Source organism: Musa acuminata, chromosome BXJ3-10, assembly GCF_036884655.1.
Source record: "Musa acuminata AAA Group cultivar baxijiao chromosome BXJ3-10, Cavendish_Baxijiao_AAA, whole genome shotgun sequence".
Taxonomy (NCBI): domain Eukaryota; kingdom Viridiplantae; phylum Streptophyta; class Magnoliopsida; order Zingiberales; family Musaceae; genus Musa; species Musa acuminata.
Window position 1 is genome coordinate 27,342,693 of NC_088358.1, and position 13,186 is coordinate 27,355,878.

Consider the following 13,186-nt stretch of genomic DNA (forward strand, 5'->3'; position numbering starts at 1 on the left):
GTAGTTTCCTTCTAAAATGTGATCATACTCTCTAGATGAACCTTGGTGTATCCATTTTGGTAGGCCTATGTAGTTTTCAAATTAACATGTTGCAAAAATATCCAGTATTATCCTTATAATTTAAATAATTATAATTAAAATAGTTTTTCTTGACATGAATCAAGTGACATCTATTCTTATAGTTGAACAGTGCCAACCCCCACATTGTCGCATCCACCATGTATGCATGCTTCCACTTCTTTAAGCTGGTAAGCTTTTATTTGCAGAATCCATATCTGACGTATAAATGGGGGGGGGGGGGGGGGTGTAATGGAGGTGCTTTCTGTATGCTTTTGGTCACATAATGTTTCTTCAAGAATATATTGTTCACTTTTTGTCAATATATGCAGTCCCAGAAGCATCAGGGAACCTTGTGCTCCATCATATGAATCCCTCTCTGGATATTGGTGTATTAGTCAGTCTATCATCAAGTCCAATAAAAAGCTGCCGCAGCACATCACCTTGGGGATATTCCTATTAGATTTCATGTTTCATGTGCAGCTCCTCATTAATTTTCACTCTCTCAGTCTGCTGCTCCTCATCCTTTTACATCTTTGTGGCACTAACCATGAGCCTTGATGCAGGAAGTCACCGAGGAAACTATTCTGATCAACTGCATCTGACCTCGAAGAAAGGTAGATAGAACAAATCAGTAAGATTCTTCTTCTCCGCTGCTCAAGGCTTTTATATCTTTGTGACTGTTGTCATATCCCTTCACCTTTGCCCGATGGCTGATGCCCATGCAATCACCATTTATTTAAATCCTTCAAGTCACCTCCTCCTTTATTCTCCATCACCATGCTTGTTTCTTTAAGGACCCATGGAAAGCAGGTGATGGATGCTCTTCCTCTGCCCGTGTCCATGTGACACCTTTTGATCCAATCATACGTGCATCATGGCGTTCGGTGAAGGTCCACTGACATAAAACTAAGCATACGCTTGCATCTTTGACGTGTCTGGTTTCTAGGTGTGACAAGACTTCCAAGTCCTTCCTTTGAACTTTGGACAACCATATCTTGTTCGTCTCAGTAGGAAATCTTCTGGTCCATCTCCATCTCATCTATTCATCATTTTTCTGATCTAATCGATTTGGTGATTTCTGTTTGTGTATGTACAGAGGGTAGACATCAATAGTTTAGTTAGTTATGATCAGGTGGGATTTGTTTGGGGGTAAGAGGATAATAAGAAAGATTAGATTCGAAGCGGTCTTGCCACGTGTGAGCAAACTGCTATATCCTCCTGCGCAAGTAAAAGTAGTGTAGGTCCAATGAGCTAAATTTAGTCCATGTCTTGGTTGTCTTGGTTGCTTTGTCCACTGACACAAGTCATTCCTCACCCAAATATAACTCAGCTTAGATTGAGATGAATCATTGGGGAATATATTTGGTGCTTAGGAGTGGATCCTAGAAGGAATCTAGGCTTCGATCCTTCACCACCACTGCACAATCTAATTTTAATACAACAGGAGAATCCAACCTAAATCCACATCGCAAGTGGGACCGAAGCCAGAAAGTCGTCTCTTCTCGTATGTTCTCATTCGAAGAACAACAGACTCCATCCTTTATCATACTGTAGTGTTTGTTCTCGAGTAGAGAACAGATGTTGATACAATGATAAGGTTATCACCTTATAGGTGTCGAACACCTTTCTATATCTTTAGAGCTAACTTGAGTGTATTGACACTCTCCCCAAAACCTATATTGATATCTCTATGTATATGGATCGCTTAGATCAATCAAAAGCAAGGAACTCAAATCTGGAGAACGACAACCTTACGTGGACTTACCGGACGGCAGACGCAAGAGGGCCAATGGTAGAGAGAATGCTAAAAAGCAGAGCATCTTGACCCATTTTTCCACTGCTGACATCATTAGACAATCCACACAAACACTTGGATTCTCCCTCCTCTCCACCACGTCCAATATGCCCCCAACCCCTATGAGAAAACAGGGATGTAGTGGAGTGACATGCCCGAACCCAAGTCATCTGCCATGATACTACGGTAGGTGGCCAGAGAAGCCATCAAAAGCCAAAAAGCCACCACCATGTTCTTCCTCGCCCCAGGGGCTTACAACTCCTCTTATTCCAGCACCGGGGCACAACATCTCCGGGTGACACTTGCAGGAGGCAGGTCAAAAGGAAGCCCACTTTTTCTTCCCCTCCCTCCCATGTACCCTATCACTCCTCCCAGAGGATCCAGATCATGCGAACAATTCCAGCAGATGATTTGATTCGCCATGGTGTCATGCCAATCGCCCACTGTCCCTGTGGAGGCCCAAATGGTGGAGCCTCTCGACGCGTTTTATTCGTATCACAACATTGTTTACACCTCCTTTGATTCGAGCAAGACCGGATTCCCATCGGGCTCCTGCTCTATAAAAATGCATCGACCTCTACTCTCCCCTGCCATTGCAAACGAGCCACCGTATCCAACACTTTTTGTCTTGTAAACTCGGTTGCAAGTCTCCTTTTTCTCTGTGTTGTTTGATCATGTCGAGGGATCCGCTAGTCATCGGCAATGTCGTCGGTGACATCCTGGACCCATTCGTCAAGTCCGCAAACTTGAAGGTGATTTACAACAACAAGGAGCTGATCAATGGGTCCGAGCTCAAACCTTCGACGATCGCCGACGAGCCCAGGGTCGAGATCAGAGGACGTGACATGAGGACGCTTTACACGCTTGTAAGTGTCCGTTGATTGAAAGCATTATATTAATTTATCTATGATATAATTATGTTGCATATATTAGAAATTTAAATCTATCACTTATGTAATAATAATAAGTTACTTGACTTTATTAGTCAAGTTCGATCGCCATCACCATCAACAGTGAAATGTCTTGAGAGAGTTGGGTTTAGCCAAAAGTCCACCCTAACTCAGGGTAAAGATGCACAGTGGTTTTTGGGCTGGAGGTAGAAACCAGGACAGCAGTCACAGAATCCTCGTTGGGGTTTGAGATCACTGTTCAAGCTTTTTGTCTGCTGACTTTGGAATGACAAGAATGATTGACTTTCTTGTACTGTTCACCAGCACACATCTTCTCCGCATCCTCAGCCTGCTCACACAAGACGAGCAGAGATGCCAGAATGAGCTAGGAGAAGGGTACTTTGGTTCTAGGAAACACCTACCGTTATTGCCATGATCATCCAATGGCAATGACTTCTTAATGCTTTTGTCGCGTTTGATCATCTTTCAGTTGCATCTGACTAAGTAGCCCTCTTAATGCCTGTGCTAACCATGATGGGGGTATGTGATCAGGTGATGGTGGACCCTGATGCACCAAGCCCCAGCACTCCAACCAAGAGAGAGTATCTGCATTGGTAAGATGAGCTTGCTACAATTACATGCAGCCTAAAAGTTATATATATATATATATATATATCTCTTTTCCTCATAAATTAACTGCTAATTGTTCTATCTTGTGGTAGGTTGGTGACAGACATCCCAGAAACAACAAATGCCAGTTATGGTGAGTTAGAACACATTGCTCACTATAATGGCATTTATTCCTTTTTATGTTTCATGTCCTCCATGCTTGAGATAGACTAGCAAACATATAGTTGAAGGACATGGATCAAGAAAAATAAATCCAAATCAGAGGGTAATATTCTACTAACATCATGCCTCAATCTATTATCATCGAACACAAAAGCGAAAGATTTTGTCCAAATCACAGTTGAAAAAGAAAATCCATTAATTTGATGTTTCGAGTTTGATTCGTCTACCACATATAAGTAGGGGAAAAATGTTAAAAAATAAATTAAAATTAAAATTATGCCTCGTCTATTAGCTTAAGTTCTTAGAAGGAATGAATGATATTTATATTTCTTTACTAGTAAAAAAAAAAAAAAATGTAATTGTATGTTTCAGGGAACGAGATAGTCACCTATGAGAGTCCCCGACCCATCTCTGGAATCCATCGCTTTGTGTTTGTGCTGTTCCGGCAATCCGTCCGGCAAACAATCTATGCACCGGGATGGAGGCAAAACTTCAGCACAAGAGACTTTGCAGCAGTCTACAACCTCGGGGATCCTGTTGCTGCCATGTTCTTCAACAGCCAGAGGGAGAATGGGTGCGGTGGAAGAAGGTACTACATATCAGATCAATAGAGCTCAACTTCATCTAAAAACATAATGTGCTTTGTGCATATTTAGTTAGATCCACTAAGAGTTAGTTAGTTCTATGTGAAGACTGATGAACTTTTTTTGCCGAATTGAAAGGTGCTACCAACCTGTCAATGGATGGATGTGATGATGATGGTCTTCTTTGGACTGCAAAGATTTCTCGGTAGGCAGATCAGGAAGACCTACAGCGCAGCCATGCAAAGATGGATGAGATGCGTGCTTTAATTTAAAAAGCTTTCCTAACTACTTTGTGTTCATGTCTGTCTGTTCCATTCTCCTACCTGGGGAACTTGCTTGTATCAGTGATTTGACGAAGCGAAGATGTCGATGCTATTTGGCATGAGCAGAAGTCCTGTCTCTTCTTATCTGTTCGAGGAAGAAAGGATAGCATTAGCATCTGGAAATGCCTGAGCGTTTGCTGCAGGAAGGCTCTCATAATCGCCCAATGCCACACCCGATCAAATTCAATCTGCACAAAACGAGCCAAATCAAAATTAAATTACATACATGCATTAAGGATTCCAAATCAAGAATACGAAGAGAGTTGATTCGAAAAGAGAGGAAACAGTTCCATACTCCATTGAACCTGAGATCCCCTTTGTTGCAATCAAACCTCGTAGGCTCTACAGAAAAGCTTCAATGCCAAGTCCCGAGGCTCATCTTCCGTAGGTAGGTGATAGCAAACATGCAAACGTAACTGTGATCTTAAATGCCTAACATTTAGAAAGATATATAATGTGTCAAATATCAATCCAGAAAACACAGAGCAAAACACATTGATCTAAAGTTTCATGATTTGTCCGTGGGTGGCAAGACATTGTTACATAACAATGTCAAGATCTATCTCTGTGCCCAAGTCATCGAGTCAAATATCGATCACCTTGACTCACAGATATGTACTGCAACATTAAACTCACGGTGGTTATGACCTCAAACATTAAAATGACCTCAAGCCTTCATGACCTTAATTTATTGTAGTGGTTGCTGCTGGTGAGCTGTAGAAGTCACATCACACCACAGGCTGTGTTGTCTTGTGGGAACCAACTGCTCATGAATGCTCACCCACTCGAATGAGTTCATGGGAGTCGATGGTGTAGCCGTACGAGGATGACGGTGTCATCCACGCTCCCTAATGATAAATAGTGAAACTTAGACACCCCAATATTTTTCTTGAAAGAATGTATTATTATATGTTCTTTAGATATATTTCCTCTTAAATATTTTCGTATAATTTAATCCTTTATTATTTGTTTAGACTTTTTTTTTTTCAAACACTGTTTGCTCAGAACTTTTGTATACTCTTATAGCGAATATTAAGTTTGCACTTCTTATGTAGTCGTCGTGTATATTTTTCTTAGAGGTCTACGGCAAGGATGATGTGCGGTTAGGATCCGCTCGTCCGATCCCCACATCAAGACCATCCATTGCCGCGTACCTGGGCTTGGGATTTCTAGAGGCGCAGCCCGATGACTGTGCAGCACTCGGAGACGATCCCAACCCCACTGGTATCGTTCGTGGAGGCATTTAAAGGCGTCGCTGCACTCCCAACCTTTTGGTGGGGGTTGGACGAGGCCAAATCAGTGTAAGGAGCGTCGGAGAAGCTCCGGCCGTGTACACACAGGTCAAGGAAGAGAGTCCATGGAGAGGAAGGGAAGGGGAGAAGGTGGGCGGCGTTACGGAGCTTCCACTTGGCCCGCCTCCATGGATCTTAAGCGAGAGCACGAACGCCTGGTCATCGAACCAGGACTTGCAGCGTTGACCTACATACAACTCCATGGTGATGCCCTGCCATTAGATTGGGATCAGTGCCTATCATTACGCGTCAAAATCTCTGATTCCTCAGGAAATATGAAGACGATGGAGAAGAGTTGGAGCAGACCACCTGAGGAGCTCAAAGGAGTAGCACAGTTTGAGGGAGGGAGAACATGGTGGCCTGAGTCTGCGTCGACTGCAAGTGCCTGCACCCCGCTGCCGCCGCCGCCGCCGCCGCCGCCGTAAGAAGAAGCGCCTGCTCGCGAGCTCGACGCCGTCGACCGCTTGCAGACTCTGAGCAGCCTTCATTGAGATCAGGTGGAGGATGGGAAGGGAGTGTGTTGGACGCACTGTGATGGTAATGAAATCAACTCCATATTCAAATGCTTATTTGGAAACACTCTTCTTTATCCACCATCCCATGCTGGAGGAACTCCCATGCATCTAATCTTCGGTCACAATTATACTTATTTTATTATGATTGTACAGATTTTTTTAATGGCTCTTCCGTGGGTTTTCACTACAGAAAAAGGAAAGCAAATGAAGAGCTCATAAAATGTCAGAATCTGAGGCTAACTGTTACAGACTTCAGAATTATGATTAGTGCGATAAACCGATTTAAATAGACGATAATAATAGCATATTCATAAATATACAAAGTTTTGAGCAAATAGTATACCAAGTTGGGATCCCTAATCTTGCAGATTCTTTGGGACGATCCGTGTATTAGATCGGCAGCTATTGCTGGGAAGAAGAAGAAGAAGAAGAAGAAGAAACCAGATGCCTGATTGAATTCACGAGATGGTCGATTTCCTGGTTTGATTCGATGGGGTGCCTTCTACAACTCTGCATGTCATAAGTCTGTAAAAGTAAGTGGATTAAGGTGGGCAGGATGAGAAGAGTTTACCGGTTGTCTCACCTCAGAACGCCATAGTTCGTCTCCGGCTTTTCGAGGAATTATGTGAAGATGAGTCTGCAGAAGATGAAGGTTAAATGGAATCAGGTAAATACACAGCCGCCATTTACAAACTGAGACCATCTGTTGAGCACTAACATGAAATATTACTTGCCCTGCCGCTGATCCATTGTTGACCAATAAATTGAATGAATCTGTTTAGCAAGCAAATCAATCAGGTGAAATCAACCACTTAAACATGATGATAAGAAAGAGGTACTCAAAAGGTTTCTTTATCCATTTTTTGACATTTGATTCGATTTTCCCAGTAGCAAATAGCTTAAATGAGGATCAGACTCAGGCAACTCATCCTTCAGTGGGTCGAGGGTCGCCGTTGATGACATTGGTTTCTAATTATAAGTTTAAGTTCATGCAAAGGAACATTAGAAAGAATAGAGTCCCTAAAGGATGCAAAAACAGGTACTATCATACTACAAAGAAGAAACTAAAAGGTAGAGGAGGGATTGGTAGGGCATTTGTTTCATGGTGCCAGGTTTTGGAGTCCGAGTAATGGAGACTGAGCAGGACTTTAAAGCATGGGTAGAACCAACCACTTGAAGTGGACATATTTCCATGCAAGCTCCCTACCGGATGTAAGAATCATGATGTGAGACAATTTGTGATTTGAAAGAAAAGCACATATTATAAGTGATAATATGAAGGATTTAATTAATACTCAATGCAATAAATCAAAGCATTATTACAGAGATATCAAAGATGAAAAACAAAGAAAAAAATATTTTACTACCCACTTTAAGACCCAATAAGCACGGAAAGCTTCATCCAAAAAAGAAGTGGAAGTTTTTGTTGGCAAGAATTACTACCAGCAAGATTGCTTATAAAATAACACTCAAAAGTAAGGATGAAACAAAGACAATAATCTGTGTAGACCATCTAGAAAAATCATGTATTCTCTTAGACATTAGTTTTAAATTTCTAAACCATGATGAAATAAAACAATGTTAGGCATGCAGTGGTCGATGTGGCAAAGGCGGGCTAACAAGTTTGTAAAAGGAGTTCTCCAACAGAATAAGTGATAAGATAAAGACGACAATGGTTCCATGAGAAGCAAGATGCAATTAAACCACTGATAAAACAAAAGTTTTATTAGATATAAGGAAAGAAGATTATTAAATAGTTAATCAAGAGAATTCTTGAACATGTTCCACCTACCACATTGAGTAGCTTTCATTATACAACTGCTGAGAAATGGTATCTTGGAACACATGGCTGCTACAACCTGAATCAAAAACATGCAAAAATAAGGCAGTCAAATATCCTTCTCATTTTATTTGAAGTGATGAATTTGTAAGTTGTTTCAATAAAAAAGACATGTACAATTGGATGTTAGAAAATGAGTAGGATAGAGTACATATTATTTGTAAGGAGGATAGAAGTCCTTGTAATGGTATATATATCATGACAGCTTTCATCCTAGTAAAGCTCAGCCGGAGAAGTCTTCAAACGGAGGTATCGAATATAGAACAGAAGCAATGAAGTCATCCATCCCTTGTCACAAGTTTTTTTTTTTTTCACTTAAAGCATGTTTTACATATGTAGGCAATTTCTTAGCACAAATTTTAGATGATAAATCAACCAGAGTGATATAAATCAATCAAAGTTGGACACTACTGGAATATGACATTAGTTCAATAATTAGGGGAATTTTGATGTTTGAAGGAGTATAAAACTGGCTTTTCTACGATACAAAAGCTGGTTAAGCATTAGAAAATGTTTCTTTATTTCATCTCCAAGGTCTATGCATTTCCAATTGCCATGGCAAATGCATTAAGGACCGAACCTGTGGCAGCTAGCAATATTTCTTAGCTTCGCCATATGATAAAGATCCTGAGAATTAATAAAGAAAAGAGATGGAACATTTTGACTGGCATGATCAAGGGATATCAAACAATATATGAACCTTTGTTTCACTGCATCTATTGATTCATATTTAATACGTATGCATGTGCATCTAGATAGACGGCTTTAAAAGATCCACTCCAAATGAACACCATAATCAGTAATGCTCCTCAAGCAGATTGCAGAAAGAGAAATTTGCAACATCCATCTATTATGAAAACCGGTATGACAGACCATCAGAAGAAATGAAAAACATACAATCCCCAGAGATTTCCTCAGTTTATATGTTCTAATTTGATAAACAGGAAACAAAAAAGAAAAATGATTTAGCAGTGCCCCATGGTGGGATCAGACAGACAAATAAATCAAAAGAACAGAGATTCTGTTAGTCCAGGATCGAAGGTGTCCCAATAAAATTTATTGAGGAGCCTCTCTTCACATTTTGCAGATGAAAGGCTAGTAATACAGATAGTAAAAGTTATCACCTAAACAGACTTCAAAAATCAACATTACAAGTTTACACAAAGAAAGATACAGAGAACTCACAGGAGGTGGAGTCGCTTCCAGTGAAGGAAAATGTGACTTTGGGATGATAAGCGAGTGCCTATACAAGAAAAGACCAAAAGAAATTGAACATCACAACTCATAAAAACTAGAAAATAACTAAGAAGGCATAAAGAGTAAAACATAGGCAATCGTATGATCCCATTTTTAAATATTTGAAATTCGTAGTCTACCAACTACAAGCAATTTCAAGTTTCATCTTCTATTAAGCAATTCATATTCAGTTACTACCATCAAAGAAAAGAAAAAGGTCACAGTTCACTAAACATAGGGTTGGCAACACATTGATCAGGTTTCGTATGCTAGTAAGATTGGCCACTGATCAGTGCCACTAACATGTCAAATATTTAACCCAAACTGAGACACCCAAACTTTACAACAATTTGGTCGGATGGAGATATAGTAACATGTCTAAACAAGACTAATTACCCTCTTCTTATATCGTCAGCAGATCAAGTTAGATCTGGTTAATCCTAATTATATATGGAACTTGTACTTGACCTTTGTTCTGAAACCAGCCTAGCGCTATGTTAAATGTATGGCTTAAAATTGATGCCTTCAAACTGCCCTATCCAGTTTGATAGGTAGCCTCTGAGTTAGTCAACAAAAATGAGCTTGGGAGGGATTTACTTTCGCCAAAATGTTTTCACAATTCACAACAACCATTGCTTGAGAAACATTAGCCTCAAGAATCTAGGTGCATAATTCTACAAAAAGCTAATCAAGAGTATAACATGACAAAAAAGCTGGTGACCAGGCTGGATTGAATTACGTTCAAGTCAGGCAAAGCACGACTAAGACTAACCCAAAACCTCAAATAGATCATCACGTTGTCCAAGTTGGCAAGCTTAGCATAAGATGATCATGTTATTTTTGAAACAAGTTGGCTTAGATAGGTTTGATGCTCAAGTCTGGATCGATGCTAACTGTAGAATAAAAGAAATTGGCCCATATGGACATCGTACCTGGATTTGTCTATAAAATCAACCAACCTTAACTATGAACTGACTGGTGAGCACGAAAATTGGTATACATGAGTCTGATCAGGCTGACCGGCACAAATCAAAGGTTGCCACCCATTTTTTTTACTTCATACTCATGATCAGGTAAAGAAAATATCGTATAAAACAACATATTTATGGAAAGATTCATGAAAATAAAAATGTAACTTTGCCTAAGTGTTCAAAACCCAAATAAAAACTGATGAAATACTCACAATACCTCTACAATATTTTATCATTTTAAAAATTTATGGTTTCAGTGCATTGTCATAGCAATGGCTGTTTGAGTTCTAAAAAACATCTTTGCACTTTAAGAAAACATAATCATAGTGCAGTGGAGATACTTTACCCCAAAATCAATGGGTTAGAGTCCAAAATACAGATGCATACATCATCTTCATAAAGCTGCCAACAAGAATACAAGGTAAGAGATAAAAATTGAGGCCAACGTATGGTAACAACTACAAGATTCCAAATATACATTTAGCATAAGATTAGTGTTTGGAGTGAAAAAGAGAGTAAAAATCATGGCAAAAGTCAATACATCAGATCAAGGATCACAAGCATCGATACAAGAGAATTCAAAGGTTATCAAAAGACTCAATTATAGGTCAATTATTTTACCTTTATTTGGTTTCTTCATTTTGTCCATTAACACCAAATTCTTCTGAGCCCACCAAATAGGCACATTGAAATCGAAAACGATTCTTTCCAATGCAATTACGTTCAGTATCGACGAAAAGTTTGGTTCCTGCTTATGGTCCAATCAAAAGATTGGACAGCTAAATCAATTTGCTAACAAGTCTGACCTACGACAAGATGTAATCGTATCTCATATTTGTTTAATTGAAAATCCAAAACAATGATATTATTTTCATCTGAACACCCAAATTTTGGTAATTCTCTCTTTTTTGGTTATTATTAAGATTAGCTGGCTTAAAGCACATGTCTAACAGAAACCTAAAATAAAGGACCCAAACCAGTTCTTAAGAGTGAAAAGGCCACATCAATTTTCTTAGTAGAGCAAAAGCCTTCCATCTCGTTCCATCTGACTCAACCTACTTTGAGGCCCCAAGCAAGCAATACTAACTCCCTCTAGATGAATAGCCCAGCTAGGCCACTTGTACTAATTTACTAACCAAGCGACGAACGATCATTAGTAGCCTATGTACATGAAGAGGTTGTGATTCTCAAGATTAGGCCAGAATAATATACAAGGAATCAAATTGGGAAAAAGAGAGAATAAAAGCCAGAAGAAGAACATAACGATATTCATAAGCAGCTTTTTTAGAAAACGAAACTAAAAAGAAGAAAGCGAATATGAGTTCTAATATGGACAAATAAAACCCATCAACACTCCAAGTCGTTCGAGAAAGTATCTAGTACGACTAAATCCGGTATCAAATAGCATAAACTGATCAAAGGAGTATATTCTACCTTGAATGCGGGGGATTCATCACGGATGATCCTACAAAAGACGCATCCCTTCTCCTCATCCCGTCCAGCGTCGCCTCCGCCAGCGCAGCAGGATGAAGTGGAGGCGAGATCCAAAGGTTCGACGGGCCCCGCCCGCCGGTGCGTGGCTGATGGGAGTACAGGGTCGGTTTGGAGGAGGTGGGAAGAGAGGACGGCGAGGCGGCGCTGGGCCATCTAGGAGAGGACGGGACGACGGTAGAGAGCGGAATCTGGCTGGAGTGGTGTCACCGTGGAACTCTCTCTCTCTCTCTCTCTCTCTCTAATCAGCACAGAAGAGGCAGCCGCAGTCCACGGCTGCAAGTGGTTGACAAAAGTCTCCAGTAAAAGAAAATAATAAATGAGTGTCCGAGTTCCTTCACCGCCCCGAGACAACCACCAGCTTTTGCCGATTCGTTGTTGCTGCGGCCCCGCTTTTTTCTCCTCTTAATTTATCTATACATATATCTAATTTGCTACTAATGAGGTATTCCATTATTCAGATACCCATTTATCAGGTTTGGAATATCCATTATTATCTTACAAAAGTAAATTGAGTAATTGTTGCTTTTATTTCTTAAATTAGCGTTTCTAACAAAATCTCCTGAGCCTGATTTAATGATTATTCTTTTTGTTTCATATTTTTTCCTATGTATTATATACATACACACACATATATTTTTAAGCTTTCATTATCCGTCTTGGATAGAGATTTAACACAATTCAGCTCTAATTGTTTTCCTATATTGATCAACTGTTGATTTGGGGGCTTCGAGGTTTTATTGGCACAATAAATACAAAAATTAAGATAGCAAGAGAAAGAGAATGAGGAGTTAATACCGAGTCATTCAACCAAAGTGGAGAAGCAATCAAAATACCTTCTTTTCTCGGAAAAATACAGTCAGACTACAAGAGAACCGATATCACAAGCAGTTGTAGATTAAAAAACGATGATTGATGATGCTTCTGGCTAGTAATTAATAAAAGAATATTTTTATTAACCTACCAGTGAAAACAACACTATAAAAGAATATTTTTATTAATCGTGCCAACCTACATGAAAACTATGCAATCAATGAAAGATTTAACTATGGAAAGAACAATTTTTGTGACATAAGATGTCATGGAAAAGCATGGCTTCAAGTTAATAACAAAAGTGTTCGGCGAATTTCTTGTTGTATGAGAAACCAATAACTAAAAAGAAAAAATATAAAAAATAATGACAGATTCAAGTGTGATCAAAATTAATCTTGTAATAAAAGATGTTTTGACCAAACAGCATGACTTGGACTTGCAACGCAAAATGGACGGAGCGGGGTAGAGCAAAACATAGCAATGCGTAGGGTTTCACCATGCAGTAAAATGATAAACAAAAATTGTATCGCACCCCCAATATATAATCTCAATTGCCTCTTACGAAATTTGCAAAGCCAAAGAAA

The 13,186-nt window shown here is 39.7% G+C and overlaps 2 protein-coding genes across 6 annotated transcripts; one reads left to right on the plus strand and one right to left on the minus strand.

Moving 5' to 3' along the window:
• Nucleotides 1-2,467: 2,467 nt before the first annotated feature.
• On the plus strand, nucleotides 2,468-4,435 carry LOC135651960 (protein VERNALIZATION 3-like). The gene is made up of 5 exons (XM_065172633.1): nucleotides 2,468-2,721; nucleotides 3,298-3,359; nucleotides 3,468-3,508; nucleotides 3,910-4,126; nucleotides 4,260-4,435. Exons 1-5 carry the CDS (start codon nucleotides 2,530-2,532, stop codon nucleotides 4,288-4,290), a joined length of 543 nt encoding a protein of 180 aa, XP_065028705.1. The 5' UTR covers nucleotides 2,468-2,529; the 3' UTR covers nucleotides 4,291-4,435.
• On the minus strand, nucleotides 3,949-12,083 carry LOC103968431 (adenylylsulfatase HINT3). 5 transcript variants are annotated; one of them, XR_010502006.1, is made up of 13 exons: nucleotides 11,733-12,082; nucleotides 10,645-10,700; nucleotides 9,277-9,334; nucleotides 8,044-8,110; nucleotides 6,970-7,025; nucleotides 6,835-6,888; nucleotides 6,595-6,761; nucleotides 6,046-6,435; nucleotides 5,841-5,948; nucleotides 4,740-4,876; nucleotides 4,445-4,632; nucleotides 4,271-4,345; nucleotides 3,992-4,129 (listed from the first exon to the last, which is right to left on the minus strand). XR_010502006.1 is itself a non-coding variant. In XM_009381653.3 (7 exons), exons 1-7 carry the CDS (start codon nucleotides 11,943-11,945, stop codon nucleotides 6,654-6,656), a joined length of 612 nt encoding a protein of 203 aa, XP_009379928.2. In that variant the 5' UTR covers nucleotides 11,946-12,082; the 3' UTR covers nucleotides 6,448-6,653. The 5 variants fall into 5 exon arrangements, 1 of the variants encoding a protein (XP_009379928.2); XR_010502005.1 differs by having other exon boundaries at nucleotides 3,949-4,087; nucleotides 4,740-5,948; XR_010502007.1 differs by having other exon boundaries at nucleotides 4,740-5,948; nucleotides 6,982-7,025; nucleotides 11,733-12,083.
• Between the last annotated feature and the right edge of the window lie 1,103 nt (nucleotides 12,084-13,186).